The sequence below is a fragment of the Calidris pugnax genome, unplaced genomic scaffold (assembly GCF_001431845.1).
Source record: "Calidris pugnax isolate Ruff unplaced genomic scaffold, ASM143184v1 scaffold336, whole genome shotgun sequence".
NCBI classification, from domain to species: Eukaryota; Metazoa; Chordata; class Aves; order Charadriiformes; family Scolopacidae; genus Calidris; species Calidris pugnax.
Genome location: NW_015091127.1, coordinates 976,016 through 1,003,054, shown reverse-complemented (window position 1 = coordinate 1,003,054; position 27,039 = coordinate 976,016). Strand labels below are relative to the sequence as shown.

Here is a 27,039-nt window from a genome sequence, read left to right as displayed (position 1 = left end):
TTACAGAGCAGTGTATCAGATGCAAAAAGCAGCCCCCAAGAATACGCATTTTTAATGAACACATTCTTAAAATAAAGCAACTTATTTTTGGTGTAGTCTGTATACAAGTTTAGAAATTTATGACCAAGCTGCCGAAAAATCTAATTTTCTGCTTGGAATTTTTTTGGTTTTTAAAAATGTTTCTGTTTATCTAATCTTTTGGAAAAGAACAGTTTGTATAGTCTGTACGCATCTGCCTGTATCCACTGAAATCCCTGTTTATCTAACATCTGAGCCATTTGGCTGTAATAATTATTTTCATGTTCTGTTACTGATGAAGCCTTATGTTGCATATAATACTATTTCACTTCATTCAGTAAATCATTAGAGAGCCTGAGGAAGGAAAAAGACTTCGAAATAAGATATTCTTAACACAAATAAAATTAAAACATAAATTCAGAGTAAATGTACATGACTAAAGGGAATATAAATCCTTGTAAGTATCTTGCTGGATCGATAACAAAAACAGTAACTTAGCTGGAAAGCAAAGAAATAAATATTTGCTAGTGTGTGTTTTCTTTCTTAACCCTCAGAGTCTGGTTTCCCCTCCCTTCAGAACAAGATCCAGAGATAAGCACAATTCAGAGACCATTGGGACCTCCAGCTTGAAGAAATATCTTACTTGAAGATTAAAATACGCTTACCTCCTCCCCACACACAATACTCACTCTAATACATCCCGATTGAACTGTTTTTGCCGATTTCCCAAAAATTCTCCAATCATCTGTCTGCTGAGACCTTTCCTTTGCAGGAGAAAGTGGGCAACACCAACCGGAGTGTCTGGCACAAAACCTCGCTCGATTAGGTACTGGACTCCTTTTTCAGGTTTTCTGAGGAGAAATGAAAATGCAAAACTATTAAATTTCTTCCATTGGACCCGAAGGCATCCGATTAAAATTTTACAACAGTTTTGCCAATCACTTTTGACTAACATATTACTAGTACAGGCTAGAATAATTTCAGGATAAAGGTAACCATCCCATAGAACATGCTGTTCACTGTTAATAGCTTACCAGCTTTGAAACACACCTTTGCATGTCATTACACATATCCCCGCTCCACAGCCCTTCCAAAGAGAAGCTTTACGTGCAACAGCTTCAGGCATGAAAGTCAAAACACTTGTCAATGCAAAAGACAAGCCCAACTAAATACTCCTGTTGCTGGGAATGTACCTTCCAGAAGCTGAACTAAAAAGCTGCTGATGACAAGAAGCAAAGAACGCCCCTGGCCTCCCACCCCTCTGCTGGCAAAAGTTAAACTCATTGAACAAAAACATCTGAAGAGGTGTAACTTACAAGCTGAGAATACAAAAAAAATACATGGAAAAAAATAAAGTCAGTGACGCAAAAAGAAGCAATTAAAAATAGTGGAGCTCCCATCTAATTTAGTTTTGGGTTTTTTTCTTCTCTTGTCCTTTAACACACCCATGGCCCCAAATCTCCCTCCCTCAGAGAAGCACCTTCATAGTTCCTGGAGTGTTTTACATTTCTTTATAAGTCACCTCCAGATTTAGCTGTAACCTAACATTTTCTGATCTCAAAAGAAAGTAAGCCAAAGCTACTCATTTGAACATATTAAGCAGCACGTGTTGGACAGGAGGGTTGGGGATGGAATCGATTTCTGGCAATAAAATCTACTGCTTATAAAGGGAAATGCTGTTAATATTTTAAAGCGGTGTAAAATTCCCCTCACACCACATATTTTGCACTGTGTGGCATGACAGACAACCACAATTTCTTTTAAAGATACTAAAGGGATATCTTTACAGAACCAGTAATTTCATCATCGTCTTTATTTTGTAAGGAATTATACTAGAATGTCCACCTGTAAGAGTGAATGATTTGCAGCGAGTTGGATATTTCCTTTAAGGCAAGCAAAATCAATTTCAAAGGACAAGGTGACCCTACTATTTTTATACAAGGCTGATCACACAACCATAACCCTTCCTCAGGGTTTTTAATTGCAGAAAGCATTACTAAATACATCACCGTTCAGTTCTCCTACTCCTTTACATTACCCTATTATATACTTAATACCCAATTAAGAATTAGATAGTTCAGAGGAATATATATAATTTAATCAAAAGGGAATTCTCAAATCTCAATTTCTTGCATCAGACTTTGTGGCTCTTTTCATCTGAAATAAGATTACACATACGGTCATCTTCTAAATACAATCTTGTAAAAAGGATCTCCTTTATACTCAGAAAGTATCTTTTTTCTTGTAAGTAATGTAACCGCTACATTGGAATGCTTTTGGGTTGTATTTCAGAATTCTTAACCTTTCTGAATTTAAATTCACAGCATCCAAGAAAAACGGGACTAGTTTTCTCTCCCTTTGGTAGTGAGCTACATTTATCCATAAACTTTGTTTTCTCTCCCTTTGGTAGTGAGCTACATTTCTCCATAAAATTTGGAGTGATACGAACCCAGGAGAGCTCCTCTCCAGTAACTCCCAAAGCAGAAACCAAAGGCCACTCAAGTGAAGAGCTGCTTGTGGGCTGCCCCAGCCAACAGCCCAGCACCAGCCTAAGGTGCTACTGCTAAAAAGAAATAATTGAGAATTAAAGGGTTTCTCTAGAGAATTTCTAACAGGTGTTGAGATAAGAACTGTATCTTTCTGTAATGTTACTTTGATCTTTCTTTGAAGGTTCCAACAGTCATCATTAGAGTGGGGATAAAGGATTGCTTAGAGCAAGCCTTAGCAGGACACTTGTTAATGACAGAACCTACAGCTGCAGGAGGTCTGTTGGTACCTCACCCAAGCCATGACAGTCTATGCTACAGTACACTCTAAAGGACACCACACAGGACAGGCAGCCAGAGGCAGCTGGTACCTCTAAGTTGTATCACTCCTTGAGCAAAGCAGCCTACAATATTTTCAGTTTTCCTATTTCCAAAATAAGTACTACTTGGCTCACAGGAGAACTCTGAAGGTTAAGGGTTATATGGGAATGTGCACAAATAACATTCTAAATAAAGTAAGTTTCTGTGGCTAAATGTGGGTATTATATATCAAAGGAAGAAAACATTTCTTATCCAATGGGTATCTCCCAACTTCATATTCAACTTATAAATGCAAATTTGGGATTCTGTTCTGGAAGTGTAGCTTGACAACAAAATTTCTTCGTATTTCTATTTTTGATGATTTGAATCCTTGAATTCATTCAACACTCTTGACCAAGAAAATTAATTTAATATGAAATAAATGTTATCAAACAGCTTATTTCAAGAATGTCCCTTTTATTTTTTTTTATCACCTTGCAAGCTAGGGAGTTTCAGGGGTTTTATTGCTGTTGTAGGCTCCCTCCTACCCCCACACCAGGTGTTACATTATCTTCTTCAACAGGAAAAGTACTTAGTAGAAAACTGTGACTTTGTAAGGGCACTCTGAAGCGCTGTACTTCCAATGAAATTTTACTTAAAAAGTGAAGCTAACAATAGGTTAAGAGAAAAATGTACACAGGGGCGTTTTCCCTCTCTGTCTTTAAACAGAAGCAGTATTTGACCTTTTTTCAAATTCAAAGAAATTGAAGAACTAAACAGGTTCATGGAAATTTAAATCATCCCAAACATCACAAATAATACTAAGTGTTAGGAATTGCCTCTCAAGTGCACCGAGAGGACATGTAGGTTGTGGTGTTGACTATCAGGAAACTACCAGAGACTCATTCACTCCTTCCCAATAAAAGGCAAAAAACCCCAGTAGGTGAGAGGGTTTCTGGGAGGGCAGGTTTTAAAAGACAACAGAAGCAAACAGGGATTCTACTGCTGGCAAAACCAGCTGTTTTAAATTGGACAAACCCATTCTTTTTCACCAAACCCTAGTTCTCCTAAAGTGTGTGATCAGATGCAGAAGGGAGCGGGACATGAAAAGGTCATGGATTTAGGATGAGGTAGGACATCTGACAGAAGTTACCCACATTTCTACAAACTCAGAATTGAGTGTAGACTGGTTTGTGCTTACAACTAAGAGTCTTTTGTGATTAGGAAAATTCCCAGTGATGGCTTGTTAATTACACCTACCGCTAACAGGGAAGATGAGAAGTCTATAAATAGCAATCGTGAAAGCTGTATAAGCAGAGCACTTTTTTTCCTGATTTGAATACATTAATTAGTACCAAAATAGACCCTCTAAAGCTAGCACCTTACATAGTTGATGATATACATACTTAGAGAAGTTTTAATATTTACAGGTTTGCTTCCAAAATAAAGCTTAAAAATGTCCTCTATCTCAAGAAAAACCACCAAAACAAATCAAAAGGCATCTGCTGAAAGGAAGAAAAAAAATAAACCAACACAAAAAGATTTGCAAAAACATATTTATAGAAGATTCTCAGTTGTTGTATAAGGAATTTGCCAGAAACAAACTAATAACAAGACCTTTAGGATGGTTTACAGGGATTTTTAGGGACAACACATCAATGGAGAAAGTAATGCAAACTTCAAAATAACAGATAAACCCTGTATATTTTAATAAGCACACTTCTTAGAAAGCACTAGTCATATCCAGTAAAAATGTTGTCTTTCTGTGTTTCTGAAGACAAGTTGGATCCTGCAGCAATTTCTGAAAACTGACATATTTCAGAGGAAGCACACTGCAGGAACAAAGAGTACAAAAATCACACACAGACAGCAATTCAAAAAAACCAAAGAGCAAAACACCCCAAACCCCACCCCCCTAAAGCCCCATTCTCAAAAGCCAAGACAATAGTAAACCCCTGCACACCGTTGCTGTTTCCTCTAGTCAGCATTACGCCTTTCCTGCCTCGGCGTAATAATAATTAGATGGAGATAGCTTATTTACTCGGCAAGATCTGAAAGTATTAATTCGGTGGAAGTTCATATAACTTGCTGAGATTTGTGTACGACTCAGAGTGGTGGTTTGTTGGGAGTTTATAGCTTGTGAAGCTGAGAAGTTGTTTTTTGGTTGGTTGGTGTTTTTTCCCCTTTAACAGCTAAACTGGTTGAATCTGGAAAAGTCCCAGAAGTGTCAGTATGTTTAGGAGTTTTGCTAATGTAAGTGACGTACGAGGCTCCCCTAGGGATGAGCTCTCCTTTGGAGTATAGGGTAGAAGAGAAAAGAAGAAAAATAAATCGGGTAATAATAAAAAAGTTAGTACATTCCTGAAAGAAGTGTCCCTTATCCAAGTTAGGAACGTATAGGAAAAAAAAAAAAAGACAGTATATTTTTTCATTAGACTAAAACCTATGTGTATATAAGAAGCACAGTATCTTTAGGAAAACAGATACCTAATATTTTTACTGCCATAAGCAAATTAGTAAGGAGAGCAATGATCCAGACATCTACGATTCTGAATGTGTCATTACTTGTCTCAACTTAACTTTCACCTGGTCAGAACCACTGTCAGACAATGTCAGGATACGTGTTATTATAATCATTCACACCACGTGAGAATACCATCCACCTGCAAAGATAATCACCAACTGGCTGTGGTGGAAAATCTGGATTGCCAGTGACACAGAACAGCCCTACAGTTCATGAATTAATTACCAAATATGAACTGTCAAAATCACACAATGCTAATCCTTGGTTTGACATCTCCTCCACTTGAATTCTCTTTTCAGAGCTGCTCAGGACCTGCCAGGGTTTGAGAAAGCAGGAAAGCCACGCTCAGAAGCAGCTTCTCCTTTGGAGAGGGGAAAGGTGAGAGCATCTGCTGCCTGATTGCCCCAGTCAGCTCCCAGTACAGCTGTGCTCACACCACCCCGCAGGTACTGCAGGAGCAGGGACAGACATACAGACTGCTGCTCAAGCTGCAAAAGGAAACACAGTTAGAAATACACCACCTTATGCTGTTGTTGGACATCAAGTAACACTGGATTCCAAAGGTTAGCGGTACTTGGGAAATATGGCTTTGCATTACCTGGATATTCAAAATGTTAATCTTTCAAACTGTGGGAAATACTATTTTTGCAAAAGCACTGGAGCGAGTTTGAAAAGTGAATTTGGTAGAGGAAAAGCTTCTAGTCAGATTTTAGATGGTAAAAGAGGCATCAGCACAAACTTAGCATTTACTGTTATCTGCTGGCCTTCCTGGTACAGCCAGTCTCCCTGCCAAACACCCGGAGCAAACCCCGGTGCTGGAGCTGGGGGAGCACTTTGGTGGCAGTGCCAGCACTGCCATCAGGCTCTGCTCCCGTTCCTGGGGCTGCTGCAGGACTTCCTGACAATCTGAACCAGGAGAAAGAGGGGGTTTCTTGTTTCACCTGGGGCTGCTGCAGGACTTCCTGACAATCAGGAGAAAGAGGGGGTTTCTTGTTTCGTGTTTGTGGTTTTGGGGGTTTTTTTGCTGGTGGTTTGTTTGGGGTTTGTTTGGAAAAATCCAGTCAAGTTCCCCTGGTAGTTGCACGATCAGTTCTGCTAACCACGCCATGGTGTGGGTAAAGTGCCTGTGATGTCCATGCTGGCCAACAGGAGAGGAGAACAGCAAGCACCACCTCAAAAAGAAACATTGAAGAAAACCACAGTACAAAACCTTCCCACTTTTTGACTTGCTAAACATGTAAAGTTTACAAGCATCCAAAAACCACATTAAATCTTTGTATTTCCTTTTAGCTGCTCAGACAATAACAGAGCTGTAAAATGGAAGCATTAATAAACAAATGAGCACAGAAAACAGCTTGCCCAAGCCTAGATTTCCAGGACTCGGCAACGCCAAAAGTATCTTCTGAGATAAACTAAGGGTTTATTCACACAATGTAAATAACCACAGCCATACTGTTCTTACAGCCACCTAAGATAAGGGGGGTAAAGCCAGCTGGACTGAAAACGAGGAGCTCAGTGAAACATCTAGAAAAGGTCAGTATTTCTGAAGGCACATCTGTACTTCTTGGTGTTCCATCTGCATTTAGGCACACACACAAGTGCTCCACTGAAAGGACCATAAGCTGAGGGAATCTAGAAAACAAGCAAACCAGAACTACAAACATTTCTTAGAGGCTGTCAACACTGCAAACAGAAACAGTTCACAAATGTGCTGCTGCCAAAGAAATCTTTTCATGTTGGGGGTGGAGAATTTAACGCAGCTCTGATGCCAGCCCTCTGCTCAAAGCAAATAATCTTCCTTGCCTTTGATATTAGAGATCCCATTTTAAAAATATTTACAGTTGTCAGAAAACTAAGCATTAATTTAACATTAAAATGCAGGGATGGCTTTTTTAATAGCAAGAATCTAAGACTTTATTTCTTAGAGTCATTTAACAAGTTAAATATTTTTAAATGGCCAAGTTGGCGATAACAAGCTAGTTGAACATTTGCCTTTTTTTGGCAAAACAGCTAAATTTTGTTTCAATGGTTGTACTTCTTCCTTTACTTTTGCTGAATATCCTACTGCTGCCTCAACAAAGCAAAAGGAATCACTATGCCTATTTTAAACCTTCTGGGAAAGAAGAAAAAACCCCAATATTCTTAAAATACTATCAAAACTAGTGCCAACTTGTTTTGGTTTTCTTCACTCAACTATGCAGCAACACAAGAAAGGGACTGAGAGGAAAAAAATTAAGAGAAACTGCCTGGGAAGCCTCATCTGTCTTTTCCTCATCTTACAGAACTGTTCAATGAAGAGAAAGAAGAACTAGGTGTAAATTGCATCTTCTGGTAATTACAAGAAAGAGCCTCTGGGTGAGGAAAATAAGCCAAGAAACAGCACATTTCTCACAGCTCCTCTGCATCTTGTGGAAATGGGGAGATAGTTCTTTGGGCAGGAGCCCTACAGTTTCCCCCGCAGTGGGGAAGCCTTCACTACGTGATGATACGTTAATCTTCTCAGTCTTGAATGAACTTCTCAGGTTCCGTCCAGACCAGACTAAAAAACTACCACCGTGGGTGTGAAGGTCACAGTTTACTTGCAATTACGCCAAATTACCTGGAGCAATCTCCATTCAGTGAAAGTTAATTTACACGCATGTCACTAACAAAAGAATTTCCTAGGAAGTGATCTCAGTGCCCAGTACTATTTGGTGGGGGAGCAAAATAAAGAGAGGAAACTCTGCAGACTTCTTTTCACAGAATTGGGTAAGTGACCTGAGCAGTTCTACTGTTACTTTCTGTCTGATCAATCAGTTTTTTAATGTCACCATTTCCTAGTAAAGCGCTAGGAAATCATACATTAAGCATTATTGCTGCTACTGAATGTTTAGGCCTGTCTGAAAATTACTGTCTGAATCAGAGCTGATTACAAAACTATAAAAAGTGTATAAAAGGCAGCTAAAGGGTCCAAGCAGAAAGTCTGGGTTATTCCAATACAGGAGGAAAAAGAGACTTCAAAGCTATTTCAAAAATGGGAATTTTTCATGTAAGAAGCATCAGCCTTGAGGAAGAAGGCAGTTAGAGAAGAGACTCCTAAGGCACACCCCGAGCAGTTGCAGTGCAGTAGCTGGACGTGTCCTGGCTGGTGGAACCTCTCCTGAGTCATCACGCTATAGCAGATTTTGTAGCTCCTCATTATTCCCTCTCTTGGCAGTGGACGGCCTCCCCCCTCCCCAACTTCTTCCTTCCTTGCAAGAAAGGAAATATTTTTGTTAAATAAATGGACCAAAACATTCCATGAGGATTTTCTCACCTCCTCTGACCCCTTTGCACCTCTGCATTTCTCACAGAGTAGGGAAAAGAGTTTGTTGCTGCCAGCAGAGCAAACTATACTCCACTTTGAGACAAGACACATGGAAAAGCTGCCGGCTGCCTCAGAACTACTTGCCAGGGCTGGGTACTGCTTTCATGTTTATGCAACTGTAGTCAGGAATGAGACATTACGATGACTATGTCCTTGAAATTGAGGAACAGTCCCTGTCTTAACTTTTCTAGTGTCCCTGCCCTAAATTCTCTTTCCACACCCTCACCCCAGTTACACATCACAGAAGCACTTCAGTTTCTGCAACTGCTGACAGCAAATGGAAACACTGACAATCACATTTACCTTACCTGAAAAGGGATACCTTTTAAATTGGCAATGCAAAAATACTGTTTAAAGATTTCCAGATTTTTTTTATTTAGACATCTACTAAACCCCAACTGAGTGGATAGATGTGAATTGTTAAACAGGAGGAAAGAGTTGGTGCCCCCTTCTCTTTTCCTTAACTCTTCTTCCAAGGGTTCCCCTGCAGCCTCCCCAACTCCCTATTCAAACTGTCCTCGCCTGCAAACCTGGTCACCTTTTTCACCTTCCAAATGTAGTCACTGGAGATTTGAGGGCGGGGGGATAGGAGGGTGATCTAAAAGCCTGGCATGCAGAGTCATAGCAGACGCTGGGCTGGGAGCTGCTCACCCAGGCAAATTCCTCCATTCAGAGGGTGATTTTCTAATAACTGCCCGTATCCTGCGCACGCACCCGGGCTTTGTTAGAGCAACCCAGTTAGGGATTCCTGGCACGTCGCAGCGGGAGGGAGGGAGACGTGTGCCCAGAATGGTTAAGGGCAGGCGGAGCTGGCGGCAGAGGATGAGGTAATGGCTCTTCCACAGTCCCAGGGCCACGGCTCCTGCAGTTACTGCTGCTCACAGAGCAGCCTTTCAAAAGCCAGATTTGCTTTCAACATTTGGTGAAGTTTATACTTCCTTTTAATGGCAATAAAGGGAGTCCTTGTGCCCATATTTGAAACCGGCGCTTAAATATACTATTGGTTGAACTCTTATGGTCATGCATTTTTTTTTAGAGGCAGGACATAATGTATGCTAATCAAAGCACCCACTTTGGAAAAATAGGAGGAGAAATGGGTCCTCGGGGAGAAAAGATAAAACACACACAGAACAAAGCAAAACACACAGGGATTTTTTTTTTTTTTTTGTTTGGGTGTTCTCACTTAGGGCTAAACGTTTTTAGAAATAATGAGAGTCATATTAAGAACATTCTTCTCTTCTTACTAAGTCCTCGGCATGTTAGAGGACAAGCTACATGGAGTGCTTTGATTTTAATTTTTGTTGGAACTGTCTGTGGCTGAATAATCTGCAGTCCAGATGTTGCAACAATAGTAAAGTCCCTCTCAGCATACACACGAGGATGGCAAATGGCTCTGTTGCGAAATCCTGAACAAGCCTCTTGTCTCTCCTTTCTGTTGAATCATTCCAAAAAATCACAAAAGATATATGATTTGCAAAGATATTAAAGATCAGCTGACGAAATAAAAGAATTAGTTCAAAGGTAAAGAGAATCAAATGTGTTTGATTTAAACCCTCTCCCTCCCATCCAATCTGCTCTTACCAAGTCTAAGATCATTAGAAATGTTTCCAATACACTTTCAACTTAAAATTCTAAGTAGGACAGTCTAAAAATACATGATTTCAGACCAGACATTAGAATGCTGAATGGATGCCATGAGACCTGACTAAAAGCAATACAGAAAGTATGTTCCACGTCTGAAGTGAAATTCATTGGGCGTGTGATTGGTGTGAATGGAGGAACATGAGACTAGTACACTTATTAAAACATTTAACCTAATGGCTCCTTGCGAAACTTCTTTTAAAAAAAGTTAATAACATCTAGCAATTTTTAAGGATTTCAAATAGAAAAAAGGTTTGCAATGCCTTCTGAACGTGACAGTACTTAGGAATCCAAACTACCTTCAATCTCTATCTACATATCTATCTAAAGCTGCTATCATGGCAAATGAAAAATGTGCCTTCTCACAAATATTATTGTGAGTCTCAGATCCCCAACAAGAATTTCTCTAGAAATTGTGATTTGCAATTTTTTATTTGGTACAATCCCACCAGCACTCAGCAAATTCCTCTCATATCCGCTTAGTCAAATAAATAAATACTTCTCAAGGAATCTAGACATGTTTTTAAAAGTCTGTTCCTGGAATTAGTATCCAAATCGTATCAGTAGCAACTTTTCCATTTTAAATACACTCATCCCCATCATGCAATAAATGAAGGCAGTAGGGCTTTCAGGGAGTACAGGTCAAAAGATGATACACCACTGCATAACGCAAACAGATCCTCGTGCTTTTTTAGCTCTGTCAATAAATCCTTTGAGAGAACTTTGGAAGAGTAAGAACACTGATAACAGCCTGTTCTGAAGGAAGCTACAGAAAACCCTATAAAACAGTACACTGTAATGGACTGAGGATACATGGGGAACAGTTTTCCATCTGTCACTGCCCTTTACAGAAAGTAGAAGAGTAGAAAAAAAAAAAAAAAGAGGGGGGGCATGAAAGGCATCTGGGAGAACTTATTGTGAAAATATTTAGAGCCTAGCCTGTTCTAGTAATGTAAAGTGGAGTCATGTTCATTCACCTCCAGGATGTACATGCAAGATTAGGCCATAAAACCTTCAACACTGCACAAAAGGAGCCTTCACCAGAATTATGCCACAGCATAAAAAGCACAGCAGCATGGTGCAAGTGGCCCATGAGCTGTACTTCACAGGCTCTTCACCAGCAACGTCAGAAATTTTCCCCAGAAATGAAGAAATACCTGCACACCTGGCTCCTGTGGCAAGAAATCAGTGCCAAAGGAACACTGCCAGATGAGACATTTAACAGTGTCTTCCAGTATCTGATATCCCAAAGGAGATACTAAATATGACCCTAGTCTCTGCTAGATTCACAAATGAGTCTGAGAAACACAAACTTTTATCTCCCATATGTTATAATACTAGAAAACAGTCACATCAAATTTTCAAAGCACTCTAATGTTGTCCACGTTTTGTTGAAAATACTTTATTAATTCAGAAAGTGTTTGTACTCCCTGCCCAAGAGAGTGCTGAATAATCACTGCCCTGGACTCTATTTGACAAGGCCCAGCTGGGTGTGTGACTGCATTCTGAGGAGTCAGTAATTGAGGGCAGTTTTATCAACAAACAGAGCTGGTAGCCACAAATACTTGGGCAAGGAGCCAGAGTTACTGCCACACTGTGCACCACTGTCATGGTGGCACAAGAGAAGGCAATATGGCAATATGCTCCTTCCTCCACACCTACGGTTCTGCAAAGACTTACAGCCTGCTGCTACCAACTGCAAAACTGACCCAAGGGCAGACCCGTTTCCTCAGGGTGCTCAGGTTAAACCATTGGGTCCTATTTAATCTGTTAGAACCATCAGTGCACCGGTAGCAGAATGGAACCTGAAAATCCTACCAGATTGGGCTGCAATAACTGGTAAACCTGGTATTTCCAGCCTGCAGTCAAAACAAACATGAGAATAAAAATTCAGCCCTTTTTACTTTTTTTTTTTTTCCTTCTTTTTTTTTTTAAGCAGCAGTCAAAAGGCCTCTTGAAGCCTTGTTTATAAGCAAACCAGTCTCAAAGGCTGGATTTGCATTGGCAGGGTTTGAGGCTTGCAAAATAAACCTTTCTAGGTAGTGTTTTCCTTCTGCCTATAAGGGAGGAATAGTTTCCAGTGTAATTCCTCCCAGACTACATCCCTTTCAAGCTGCACTGAAGAAAATGCCTAATTCAACACAGCTGGGCTCGCCAAGCTTCCCTGGGAGCCCCCACGCTCTGGGCACGCACCTGCAACCCTTCCTTTAGGAAGGCCATGAATGGTACCGCACAGTCTGGCAGCCTAGTGACAGGGGGAAATCACTACTGCCATTCAAAACCAGGAGAATGTACAGAAGCTCTTACTTAGCTGCAATTTCTTTGGCAGAAATCATTCTATTTGGGTGATACTGTATGTTCCAGTACAGTGGATACCACAAAATATCTTTTTAAAAAGGACGCTTCTTTAACCAACACGAAGGTTCCAAACTGAGTGACAAGTTACAATTTGAAACAAATTCTATGATTAAGTAATAAAGCTCCTAGAAAAATGGTTTTCAATTACCTACAGATTTTTTTTCTGCTGTCCTGTGTTCTTCATTCTCCAAGGATCTTTGTGCCACTAATGTTTTGCATATAATGGTGATTAAGTGAACCAGACCACCGCTTGTGCTCAACTTGTACTCCACCCATAACTGGCTATTCTAATAAAGGGCCTCTGGTAAGAAAACTGCACTTTGGCTTCTGAAAATTATTATTGTAATAGGAAAGCCAGAAAAATTATAAAGCATCTGTTGAAATTTCAACTGTGAGGATAGTGACTTTCCATGCTTTTTAAAACTTCGTTCTTTCAACACTCCTAGTGAACGCAGCAAAAGTATTTACTCCATTACAATTCATGAACTTTAAGGTTCTAAACTCTTTGCATTTCAGCCAAGCTTCATGCACCAGAAAGAAATGACATGATTATTTCTTAATTAATGTTCGGGATCTTAATTTGCAAGAACGATTTCAAAGATGCAATGAAATGAACATGAACTTCTTGTAAAAGACATCCCTGAAACTTCCTCTGGTAGATGCAAACATTTGGAAAAAAAAACTTGACATCTTGTAATAGGTAACTTCAAAGGCACTTCTTCCAGTCCTGCGCCCAGTCCTTCCGCATGGGTGGAGCACACATCCTCCTCTCGGGAGCTGGCTGCCAAGACCTGTCCTGCTCCCTCATTTTATGACCCTAAATGTGTCATGGAAGATCACATGGTCAAAAGACACCTAAATGATTCCGCTGCATTGACTTGAGCATGGGAGAATCCACTCTAAATGGCATCCCATCACGTGGCGGGTGTACATGTGTGACACAACAGGAAGCACAAGCAGTTTACAGCACGGGACCGACCGCAGGCAGCCCCTTGCTCAGATGAGATACTGGCAGCTGCACTCCTCTCGGGAGCTGGCTGCCAAGACCTGTCCTGCTCCCTCATTTTATGACCCTAAATGTGTCATGGAAGATCACATGGTCAAAAGACACCTAAATGATTCCGCTGCATTGACTTGAGCATGGGAGAATCCACTCTAAATGGCATCCCATCACGTGGCGGGTGTATGTGTGACACGACAGGAAGCACAAGCAGTTTACAGCACGGGACCCACTGCAGGCAGCCCCTTGCTCAGATGAGATGCTGGCAGCTGCATTTTTGCTGTGTCCTGAGAACGTGCAAAGATGGGACTGATTTGCAGAAAGTCCATCTGACCTGCAGACCCCCTTCCTGGCCCATGTCTCACCTGGTTGGGCAATCCTCCTTTACGCTGTTCTGCACGTGAAATGGCAACTTTCGCCCAGGAAGCTGACACCTTGCACATGGCTTGCTTTTCAAGCACCATTTGGACACACAAGGTGCTATGACATACTTCAGGTGCAGAAGTAACAACGAGCATAATGCTCAGAAGGTAACTGAAACTACAGCACGTATCTAAAAGGAGAAAGGGTTCTTCATCTTGAAGAAATCATCACCCGTAAATCCTGACAAGTGCCTGAAAACAATCTCTATCCCTTCACTTACCTCACAAAATGCAATTTGCAGCCCCACTGACACACTCTTAAAAGTCTCCTTCTGAGCCTTTCAAAGAATAAAGCTTTGGAAGTTTCTCAGCTCCCTTTTCAAAAATTTTTACAGACTCATGCACCATCACATTCTATGATGGTTCAATATCTGACACTGCACTGAGGGGAAATAAAGCTATTAATTAAATGTCACAATATGCAGACTTGAAGAGCCATAATCAAAACAAAGATACATGAGATATTTGGGAACTGTCTGAGCTATCAATGGGATCAGTGACTCGGCAGAAGGTAATGAGAATTTTCTGTCCTGTATCAATACTCCAGATAAAATGTGGTGGGGAAATGAAACAATCACACACAGCTAATGATCACACACACACACAGGTGTTACCTGCAGTTCTGCTCAGTGCTATCCTTCAGAACTCACAGCTGAGCAACGGCAAGTCATCTTACAATGAGCCAAGATAGAAAGAAAATTTATCTACTCTCTGTTCAAGTCCACACAGTCAGATCACTTAGATGTGTTTCAAATAACAGTCTCTATTTTTCTCTATTCCTGATGTTTATTTTTCTCTTCCAGCCTCCTACTGACATGGCATGTCTCACTAGAAGCACCTGACAATTTCCAGTGCTCTCATTCACCGCTGCATGCTGCTTGAGCACTTCTTCCATTCACCTTTTTTTTCCCCTTACACCCTTCTGCAATTGGCTCAAAAGACTGCATTATCAAGCCTAAAGTTCACTGATCATTGACTGCTTAAGGCTTAATTACTGTGCAAAAACCCGAGCAAACACCAAGCCTTTTAAATGTCAGGCAAACAGTATCAGCACTTTCCTCCCCACCCCTCGCACCAAGGATGTTAATGTTCTCACCCTAAAAAAGAGCAAATTGGTATCTCTTCCTATCCAGAGGACAGGAAGCTTAGAGCTGCAGAGATCCTACGACTTGCACACTTCCAATTGGTTAAAAGCTTCTGTAAAGGCCTATTAACTTTTTACAAAGAGAAAAAAAACAAACGTGGAAGTTTTTACAGCCAAACCTGGCCAATCCATACTTAGTTCTGTAATGTGCAGCCTCACGTGATGGTATCAAAAAGCTTTAATTATCTGCCATGTTACCACATACTATTATTATACGATGAGCAACTGACCTATCAATCCAAACAAAAGAGATCCCAGGAGGGCTGAACCTATTCCAGCTGTAGGAGGCTGGGAAGCAAGGGCTACGGCAGCACGCTGAAATATCTTTTAGCTCCTCAGAAGCTAAGAATTTTCACAGAGAAATCCTGAAGTACTCTATAGAATAGTTCAAAAAATTATACAAACGCTGTGAGCTGCCACCAGTATTTTAAAGTAAAAAAAAGGAACAAATATGGCACTTAGCATCTGGCATCTAAGTGTTCTGAGGTGCCTTATAAGCACTAGCAATAGTACCAGATCTACCGAATACATTTGAGGCCCTGCCTGTGTTAAACAGAAACCTCATCTTAACTGCTTCCCATTTCTAATTCCCATATAACAAGTTTTACAGTAACAACATGATTAGGGTAGGAAGAAATCTGAATTTGTTACAACACCGAAAATGGAACAGGATGAAGCCACCATATTTTTCAACGAGAAAGGCACCTGATCCATCCTCTTCAATAGTTTACTACTCTATGTACACACATAATTACATATTTTGTTTTCCCCTGAAGCTGTTGAATGATGAAGACATCAACGTGTAAGTACTCTTAACAGCCACCACAAGCAGCTTATATTTTCACTGAAAAGTCAGTATCAGACAGCAGTCTTACTTATCAGATACAATAAAGATATTCCTGGTTCAGTGGCTCTGTTTGTACCAAACACAGAAAAGGAGGAAACGCTGTACTCACTTGTTAAAAAGGTTCAGTCCAATCCTATAATGGCGTTTCCTGATAACATCGTTACTGAAGGCAGGGGAATCCCAGCTGTTGCGAGTTTCTTTGTGGTATGTTTGTTTGCTCAAGGTTTGCTCCCTTAGGCTGTCTCTAGAAGAGGATTCTGAGCTGCAATTTATTGTATCATTAGAGTTGGAAGTGCTGTTGATGCTGTCATTGTCTCCATCAGAGTAATCAGACTCTGATTTGCTTTGCCTGTTTGCCGTGCCGTTGATGGCTAAATGACTATCTATAGGCCTAGCCCGATGTCTGGCCTCCTGCTCCTCTCGGGATATAATCTTGGCAGGAATACTGTGCGGGATGTGTTTTGGGCTTCCTTGTTGACTCGTGATCCCTCGGTCATAGGCATTTTGTCTCTTTAATGACCCTCTCTCGGAGCGGTCACTCAAGTCCACCGAACTGTCACTGGGTGGCTCTATAGTGAGCAAAGGTAGATGATCCATTCTCATCCTCTGCTCCTGACATTCCAGTGAGGGGGTACTCCTGCAGCTGGTATCAGTGTCCAGCTTATCGTCCTTGTGGGTCATGGACCAGTACTCTTGAGAAGAGTTCACAGACCGGAGCCTCAGATCAGACTCTGTGCTGGACGGTCTGTCTACTGACTGGGAAAGCGGGAGGGGTGGAGATAACTCTTCCTCATCGATATATAACGTAACGTCACTGTATGAGGCTGTCATCTCATCAAGCTTTCTGTGATCCACGTTGTGAATTGCTGGTTTAGTTTGAGCACAACTATCCCTTTCCATTTCACGACTTCTGACTTGATCTGGAGTCTGGACTTCATCAGAATGTAGACTCCGGCAATTCAGTGCGTCATCAATGGACTCTGCGAGGGATTTCACCTGCCTGGAAAAAGCATCCTCCAGTTCCGTTATAGCATCAGCAAAATCCGTAGATGCTGCTGGAGACTTCATTGTAGCTGACTCTCCGAGCTCATCACATTCAGACTGTACCAGGGATCCCAGCTTTGACCCATCGTTTGTAACAGAAACCTGTTTTCCTTCAAAGTAAGAGCTGTGGACTTTCTCAGGTCCTTCAAAGGAAAACTGCATTCTCATATTGGACAGTACAATGCGCCTTGACATACGATTTTCAGACATAGAACTTCTGAGACGCTCAAAATTTTTGTTCATCTGATACTGGCGAAAAGCTGTTTGTATGGTACGAGCAGCATGTCGAGTTATGAGACGGCCTCCATATTTGCGTTCTAGCATTTCCACCTGGGAAAGGGGAACACAATTACTTTGGGACTCGATGCAGGTTACGAGGTTAAAGTATACAGATATATATATATATAAATAAATAAACCACAATTACTTTGGGACTCGATGCAGGTTACCAGGTTAAAGTATACAGATATATATAAAAAAATAAATAAACAAATAAATCTTTTAACAACTTTAATCTTCTGAAGTTTTTCAAAGTGTATACTGTTTTTGAAAATAAAACCTCAAAGCTCCAGATTAACAAACTGCACAAATAGTCACTTGCAAGTTCCATCATAAAAATCCAGCCTAAATGCCTATGTGAATGCTGCCGTGTGAAACTGAGGTGTTAGCAACCCGTGTGTGCGTTGAACTTTTGATTTTCACACAGTGGCACTGGCAGGCCCGTGTCAAAGCAGACAAGACAGCAATCTAATGCAGCATGATGCAGTCATTCTTTCTCTGTAGGGACCACTGTAGAGAAGTGAAACCCACGTATACTGCAAATTGCCATACTTTGGGAGTAAAATCTAAAAGTAGCCATCACCCATCCCAAAGGCATGCATTGTTTTCTACGGGAATAAAACCCAGCATGGTTTCACCCAGGCCTGACATCAAAGCAAAACTGAGGTCCTAGATGGTAGGCTTCCAGAGAGGCTTCTCTGATAGAATACCCACATCCCCAGTCTTCGTCAAACCAAGAACATATTTCAGACTTTCTAAATACAAATTCAAATCTATTTTCATTCATGTAATTACACTCAATGTTGCCAGTGCTTCCAATTAACAGAATGAATAGGCAAAATAAATACATTTCTCATACATGATACATGCTATCAATTCAACCTAGTCAAAATGACATGTCAATACTTTTGGAATACTCATTAGATGTCTTCAAACTTTTCTTTCCAAAACATGAAAAGCATTGCTTATTTAAAAAACACTGAACAAGATGAATTGCTAGTCTTATTTCAATTTTTTTTCCCAATATTTAATTTCTGTTCTGATCAGTCTTTGCTGGATCCATATTATTCGCAAACACAAAACATCCCTCCACCACTACAATTAAACGCACCATTCTTCTGGCAGCATTTTTGTGTAAGTCCATGCAATTTTCATAATACACAAATGATCCAGAAGTATTTCTCCTCACAAATCGAGGCACGTGCACACACAATCTCTCCCCCTCAGACTTTGGCAATCTCTCCAAGTAATTGCTCAATTCAGCTATTGATGTGCAGAGGGGGCTTCTCCCTGCTTCTAGGGAAGGAACTAAATGCTACTAAAAATATTTTCTAGTCTACCATTTGGGAGTAGTTGACATATTTCTTTCAGTGCTATTGTCTTGTTCAGCAGTTCCCATTCCTCTTCCACATTAAAGATGATCTTTTTGACTCCATGTTTTTAAATGTGAATTATTATTTTTTTTTTTTAATTCTAGATGCAAAAATATCATGCACAGTTACTGCCATAACTGAAGAGGCCAACTTCTCAGATGGGCTCAGGTCCAGATTACTGCTAAGAAATTGTTCTTTTGACTGTATCTTGAAACTTCTTTTAACTAAGCTCAAAAAGCTGTGCCTGATTTCTGAGCTAGGAACCTAAATCTCTGCACAATCTTCTACAGTTTGTCTTTAAAAAATTGTTTAGCCTTTCATCTTCGTGTTTGGACACATCAAAGAGGCTATGAGGTTACTCATAAGACATTCTGAAGATTAAAAAAACTATTAAGAACTTCTATCACAACCCTGTCACTCCTGCTACACATTTACTACTATTTCTATCTGTAATACACATTAGGTTACATGTGTTTAAATAAATTGTAAGAGATCATTTTGCTGAATTCATCTCAAAATAAATGACGATTTGTTAATATAGCTGTCCTCTCCAAATACCAAACCTAAAGACAGGAAAACTGGCACAGCTGGTGTGAAATAATAAAAGAAAACCTAATATTCTATAAAATGAATTATCTGGACTTTAATCCTGCAAACACGCTGTTGTCCTTCAGGTTTACACAGAAAATGACAACATCATTTATTACCATAAATTAGGGGGGTTTGGTGGGAATTTTAATTGAGAGTATTTTAGAATTTGCCTAGATAATTTACTAGACTTGTGACTAATATTTCTAATAATTTTTAATGCATATTTAATGCATCTTTTGAATGCATATTTAATGCACTTTGCCAGTAAGTAAAGCATGGAAATTTTCCCAAATATTTTTAAAGTATTTTCTGATATTTCACTGAGAGTTTTTCAAGCGCAGGAAGCAAATCTTCAGTATGAAGCTTCCTTTATATATCATTGACACTTTTTATTGTGTAGGAGTCCCTGAACAAATACAAAATAACATCTGCAGTCCTCATTCCCTATCAAACTGGCATAAAAGGACAGATGGAATTAGGCTCCGTGGAATACCTGCAGTGCAGGAGACCTCTTTAGTAAGCCTAATACTCTATATCAATCCCTTATGAGACATCAAGCAAAAACGACTGCCAAAGGTGGAAAAGGAAGTAACATTTTAGATCTCACAAGGAGGTTGAATTTAATAGCAGAGCTGGCACAATTAAGACCAACAATCAGGAATGTGGCATGTTCCCACTCCAATACAGAATACGGTGAGCGTGAGGGCTAAACTACACTCATACTTGCTATCCCAAAATTTGGATTCAACTTTAAGTCAGAGCTCCAGCTCTGCTCATCCCGGTCTCTCCGGAACAACATTGCATGATTCTCCAACCTGAAATTTCAGAACAACAAACAGATGGCACATGAGACTTAGCCCCTATAAATTTCACCAACTATCACTGTGTGGTCCAAAATCAGGACTAGTTTGCTTCCTGTCTGTGGAATTTTACCTGCTTCCACTTTTTCTGTCTTAACATCCAAGCTGGAGGGACGATGCCATGTACCACAGTGATTCCCAGTAAACAAAATATTCTGTGGCAAGAATGACCTCTTAACAAAAAAACCCCAAACAATCAACTAGAAATCATTGATGCATTGGCTACTCTTCACCTATCCAAAAAAATCCAGTGAAATCCAGTGCATCCTGCATATTTGCTTACCTTAAGCTATTACAGCATCATTTTCAAATGACAAATATGAACTTACAGAGCAATAAACATCTTTTGAATACGACTACATTCCTAAGAATCAAACTTAAAAGGACTGGCTAAGGCTGACTGTCTTACAGAAGTGCCTCTTTAGAGCCACAGGCTTTGAACACCTCCATCCAGCTCTTTGTAAAGCATACAGGAGTTTTACCTATTTGAGTAAAAACCAATTATTACCTTGAATTCACCCCACAGGTATGACAGAATATCAGTTGCAATAAGTTCTTCCTTTCTTTCAGCAACAGCAAAGATATCCAGGTTTCAAAATGTCTAGCTTTCTTAGAAACATATTTTGCATTGTTATATCCTAGCACTTGTCCTAAGCATGAAATCACAATTCCCAATAGAACCGTTTTTACTTTAACACATCTTTTAGGTGTTTCTTCAGGATGGGGGAAGGGGTGTGGGACACAGGGACAACACAACACAGAAAAAAAAAAAAGTCAAACCCCTCAGAATTGCTGATGTATGACTATTTTCAACTAAGGAGGTCTCAGGAAATAAGTGTCTTTTCAGCATCACAACCGAAGCGATGCCAGAAAAGGTTCTTCCCAGCTTACAGACAGGTTGCCGTTGTCATGAACAAGGTAACAAAGCTCAAATACCTGTTTATCTTGTAGGTCTGAAGAGAGTTCATAGCTCTCAGAAAGTGATCTTGACCTTTTAATAGCTTCTTCCTCTGCTTGCTTTCGCAGGATGGATGTGGAGTGCTGCAGTTTGGGCCTGCGAGATCTCTGCTGTCCAGGGGAGACAGAATAGAGCCCGTATGGGGAATGGTCGTAATGGTCTGGGCTGATGGCGGAGCTGTGCGTTATAGGCCCTTGGTGGTAAGCAGAGGGGCTGTCCAGAGACGTGCCAGTTTCACTGCTGGGAGCTTCCCCCTCAACACTAGATAGAATGAAAAAGAGAGAAAAACCATCAGGTGAGCGTTGTGTACCAAAATTCTCAGCAACAAATAGCACAGTATCATTTTATGTACATCCAGCACATTCTGTTCAAATTCAGACGCAGTTAGTGCAAGGGAACGTGGCTTTCGTGTCAAACACCATGGTTTCTGCTGTAACCTAAGCCAGCCTCTATTTCTGTTGCAGAGTCATCTTTAGAGCATGAGTCAAGCAAGAGAATGGAGATTTCAAGCATTATTTAACTTTATGCAGTAATTACTAATAACATCCTGAGTAAGTCACTCAGCAACTACTGTGTGAAATAAAACTTTTAATTTCTCTGAGGACTGCTCATTTCCAAGTCGTTCTACTTCAAAATGACAGATGCTTATTTGTATATTTCCTAGATTTGACAAATGAAAGCAATACTTTCTTACTCTTATATTACAGTTTGACATAAAAGGATTACTTTCATGTTACTCAAAGGAGATTTGGGATTTAATGGATCTGGTGAGCTACCGTGTTTCTAGAAACTGAAGTTGGGATTGCTCCCAAGGGATACTTTTGGCATGCTCTGTAGTAAGGAATCCCAAGGGATGGTGTTTCTAGCTAATGAAAGCAAAATAGTATCAGGTAGGGAAAACACAGCTATCTGGCAAATAAAACACTTTGTTTTCACATGAATACTGTTTTTGCTAAGGAATAAAGGAAAGAAAAAAACTTTAAAGAGTTGTACACAATAGGAAACATTTTAAAACTGAGTCCTAGTCAAGGTTTATCCTGAAGTACTGATGTCAAATAGCAATTTATATTTGTTTTCTATTTACAATAGGGCATTCTCACATTGCAATAGCATATGCACTTTCACTCTTCCACAGTATGTCTTTTTCATGTTTCACATAAATATTTACTGTCTGCCTCAGCGAGTGTACACAGAGCACCGATAGAAAAAAGAGATTTTACTTTTTTTTTTTTACTCACTCAAAAACCTTAGCAAATACTCCCCCCCCCCCATGAATATAAGCATTTGCAGCACTTCCCCTACCTTTTGCTTTAGGAACAAGTACATCCAAACTCTAAATAAGTAAATTCCATGTTTCCACCACGCCCTGTATTTCTTATTTTGCTTTCCTTCACGTGTCCATGAACATAAAAAAATCAAGGCCCCCTGCTGTCCCTCAGCACTGAAATGCTGTGAGCCTTGCTGCACACACACACCGCAGCAGTCCCTTCAACAGTTCAAAGTACAGAGCGGTTTCTGAAAGAACGCTCTCCCCCGGCCTGCAGTGCCAGAAGACATCAAGGTTAACGCTGGCAGAACTCTCCTAGCTTGAACACTGTGTACTTTTGAAAGTGAAGGAGAAAAAAAAAAGCCCCTTAGATTTCTCAAAACGCTTCTATAAATACATAAAACTGAAAGCAAGTCCTCTTTCTTTGCCCATCAAAATATGACTCTACCCAAAAGGTATTTTCAAACATACTTAAACCCAGGCTGGAAATATTTTCAGTGTGCACACATTACTTTTTCCAAAAAGGAAGTTGACAGGAAACTAATCCCTTTCCCTCTGTGATACAGCTGGCTTTCAACTTAAAAATGATAAATTATCCAGAGTTTTGCTTCTGACATTGAAACTGTGTAACCACCCATTAAAAACAAACAAATCATTCTCTTTAAAGTATGCATTAAAGAAATTAGTATGATAACGAACTGCTTCACATTCTCTCTTTAAATACTACAATATGTTCCTCTGTTCTGCTAACTGTGAGGCCATGCTATTTTCTACATCATGCATTCCTAATTACAAGCTTGTTTGTAAATACTTTTCATACAAATATGGTAAGTTTGTTTTTAACAGGAAGTCAGGAATTATCACTATTTCCCCCTTCTTAGGTTCTGTGACCTTTTTTTGCCTTCCTTGCCCTTAATTTGTGAACTATTTAATAACCCTTCCACATTGATTATAATCTCATGCTGACATTTAAATAATGATATCTTCAATGGATGACTTCACCTTTTCGCCAACAAAAAGGGTACTGCCCTAACCAGAAAAAATTGGAAGGGGGCCTGCCTGAGGCTCTGATGAAAGTTAAGGGTTTCTTCTTTATTTTTAGTTTGTCTTTCATACTTTTTCCAGCCATAAATATGGTCCTTGACGGACTGCAATGCTTGATTTCATTTTGCTCGTAGGCCTGTTCCCTGCCATCGCATCTGACCTTTGAAGCAGGGAAGTAATTATCTTTTCTAACAGGCAGCCTCCTGCACAGCCCTACGACAGCCCTTGGAAGCAAACAAGCACACACCGTCAGCGCTGGGTATTTGAAGGCTCTCTCCCATTCAGCTCCGCCTTGTCCTTTAGGTGAAGAGCAGCTGAAGCTTCATATGGGTTATTTCATAAAAATGAAACTACACTGACAAAGACAAGCAGCTTGCTTTCTACTTCTTACCGCTTTTACCTACGTTTGGAAAAGATAAATATTTCAACAAACATGACCTGTGTGAAGCTTTAGGGATGACAAGACGTATTGCTCCGCTACGGAGGAAGCGCACACTGAGCGCCGTGGGACAGGAACGTGGAGCTGAGCCCCATCCTGCCTGCATCTATTTTGAAAGACCGTATGCTAAAATGGGTACCGTCGCTTCAAAGCAGACTCGGAACACAAGCCGGTCACTGCAGGGTTACAAGGACAGTTTTTATCTACCTACTTATTAAAAACACCAACACCCAGAAATATCAAGGATTCTGCTCCGGGCTTGCAACAAGAATTGGAGTAAGTCCCCCTGTGATTAGGGAAGTAGTCAGACACCCCTCTAGCACTACTTCACTTCCAGTAGCCTCCCTGCACACACTGTCCTTCTCAGATGGGGGAGAAACTAAGTACATTAAGTACACTGCAAAAATATACACTATAACCCTTCACCCAGTCCCAACTGGAATTAGAAATAATTTCTTAATAAAGGCCTCTGATATGAGGAATCTGCCACCTACTATACGCATCCAGTAGAACTACTGATAATTTCAGTGATTAAAAAAAGTCTAGCGGATGAATTTGGTTCATCTCCCTGCAATGTGCAACAGCATATTACTTGGGAGACCAGAAATATGTTGAGCATTCCAACTGTGTAACATTAGAATACAAAACAGTTGAAATTAACCTTTCATTTTTAGAACTTGGATGGTTTTATCATACTCTTGTTTCAGTAGAAAATAGACATTCATTATCTGCCAAGCCAGAAAAGGAGAAAGGTTGCTTGGCAGTATTTTACAAAGCAGCAGAGAATGGAGCAGCTAAAGAGTGAAATCAAATATTTAAAAAAAAAAAAAAATAGTACTATTAATATGACTTTGCATGAACAAAAATTTAAAACAGAGCCATGAAAAAACTTTGTTTCTTTATACATCTAAATTACTTTTTTGAAAGAGCAGCCAGCACTGACTGAATCAGTATTTATCAGAAACTGACACTAGAAGTTTCTTCCTGCATAAACCTCAACTTGTAATAATGTTAAAAAAACCCCAAACCCCACTGTATCAAGGAACAATCAGGAACAAGAAAGGCTTGCAGAAAAATGGGAACAGACTGAGTACAGTATTTTTAACATCTCAATGGATATGTAAAACTATTGGTGGAAATCAGATTAATTTTATGTTTTATAATGATTATAAATCAGTATTAAATACCAAACATAGACGGATTCAGGCATTTTCCTTTCCTTTCCAGAGTTCCTGCAGGAGCTAAGCCACGCGCTCTGCAAATGCTTTTAAATTCCAACCCATGAACTGAAGTGACATATGTGGATGGGAGTGGGATCTGTTGGCTCCGTCAGCGGGGCAGGGAGGTGAGGGTCATCCCCGCAGCGCAGCCAACGCCGCCGTTACCCGTGGTGCACACTGAGCACCAACAGCCACAGAATCAAAGCGCGCCGCTCTCTCTGAACCAAAGACTAAGACCAACGTGCAGGCAGCGGCTGCCAAAAGCTGCTTTTCTAACTCATTTGCCTGAATGTCAAAGCTGAGTAACACGGTGCACGGCTGGATCTTTACACTGAAATAGCATTCAGTAGACCCAGGCTGACAAAATGTGAAGGGGATATTGTGCTAGCTAGAAAAAGGTCATATTCTTTTTACAGTTATTTCCCACTATTCAGGTGATAAGTTCATTTCAAGAATTACCTAACAAGTAAAAAGCTCTGTCTCCTCCTTCCCTCTGTGTAATGGCCAAACGTAGCTGTGTGGTTAGCCATCACCAAAACAAAACATTTCCTCTCCGGGCATTTTAGCACCAGAAACCTGGCAGGTCTTTTCTTCCCTGGCTCTCATTTTGTTCCTTCAGTTATTACTTCTGATCACAAAGGCTGTAATTAGTAACCAGTACACTAAAACCACTATCATATTTTAAAACAACATTATTATTCAGGATGTTTGAATATCTACTGTTATTCTTTGATTTATTTTTCATTTTTATATTCACACTTTCCTTTTCCTTCAACTTGTGCCACACTATTATCTTAGCAAAACCAAAAACAAGCACAATAAAAGACAAGATTTTGAAAAACAAGACAACTCCAACATATGATCTTAAAATGGAAACTGGAAAGAGTCCTCAAGACCTAAATTTCAGCACAGAGCAAAGCCCAAGGTTTTGCACAAGTGCAGATTTACTCATTCCACTCATCACTGGCACAATGATCAGAGAAGCTGCAGGTTTGGATCCACAGGCACAAGCATTTACATCTCAGAGAGACTATACTACGAGAGAGAGAGAGATGATAACCAGAAAAGCAGAAATTCCCTTTTTATTGAGGCCCAGTACCTTATCGTTAAAACTACATGCATGTCAAGAGGAAGTATATAACAATAACATCAGACGTAAGGAATTACTCAGTATTCCCACTAACCCCAGAAACTTTACAGTTTACAAGCAGTAAAGTGTCCCAGCGCATTTGTAGGACTAAAATACAAAGATAATGAGAACATATGCTTACAGAAATCATCCAAATGTTCAAACCAGTATGTTGCAGATTTAGTTTGGAACTGAAAGCAACAAAGAAATTCAGCACGCTTCTAAATAATGTGAATGCCAAACCAAAACTGCATGCAACATTTTAAAATAGAACCAAAAGACCCTCGCAGCAAAACAGAGTAAATGCTTGAGAAATTATTTTACCAGTGAATAGTCTCTGAAGTCACTAGTTATTTTCTCATTCGTTTAGAATGGACTTTCAACAGTGTAACATAAAAACATGAAATTGAAAACAACTGGACGGTACACACACAAGAACCAATCAGCATTATATTCATCCTGTAAAAAAAATTGTTTTGGACATAAGAAGTATGAAAATATAATAAATTTGTGCTGCTACATCTTAAAGGATTTTTTCCATAGCATTTTAGATCCTTAGAAGTACGAACACAAGTTCAAAGGTACCCAGAATAAATTCCTTTTCTTTTGAATTGTGGAAAGTATGGAAAAAAAGTAATATGAATACAGTCAGAAAAACATGGGCAACTTAAAACTCTAGTCAACAGGACATGATAAAACCATTCAGCTTCACCATGACACTGCAAGGGCTCTGCTTTTTAGGAAGCAGG

At 40.0% G+C, this 27,039-nt stretch overlaps 1 protein-coding gene across 2 annotated transcripts in view; it reads right to left on the bottom strand.

Moving 5' to 3' along the window:
* Positions 1 to 27,039, bottom strand: part of IQSEC1 (IQ motif and Sec7 domain 1) — a 148,175-nt gene that overhangs the window by 30,041 nt on the left and 91,095 nt on the right. For both annotated transcript variants that reach the window (XM_014958445.1, XM_014958446.1), the window contains exons 2-4: positions 21,170 to 21,452; positions 16,196 to 17,460; positions 708 to 869 (exon numbers count right to left, since the gene is read on the bottom strand). In XM_014958445.1, coding sequence (XP_014813931.1) covers positions 708 to 869; positions 16,196 to 17,460; positions 21,170 to 21,452 — 1,710 coding nt within the window. The remainder of the gene's footprint in view (positions 1 to 707; positions 870 to 16,195; positions 17,461 to 21,169; positions 21,453 to 27,039) is intronic.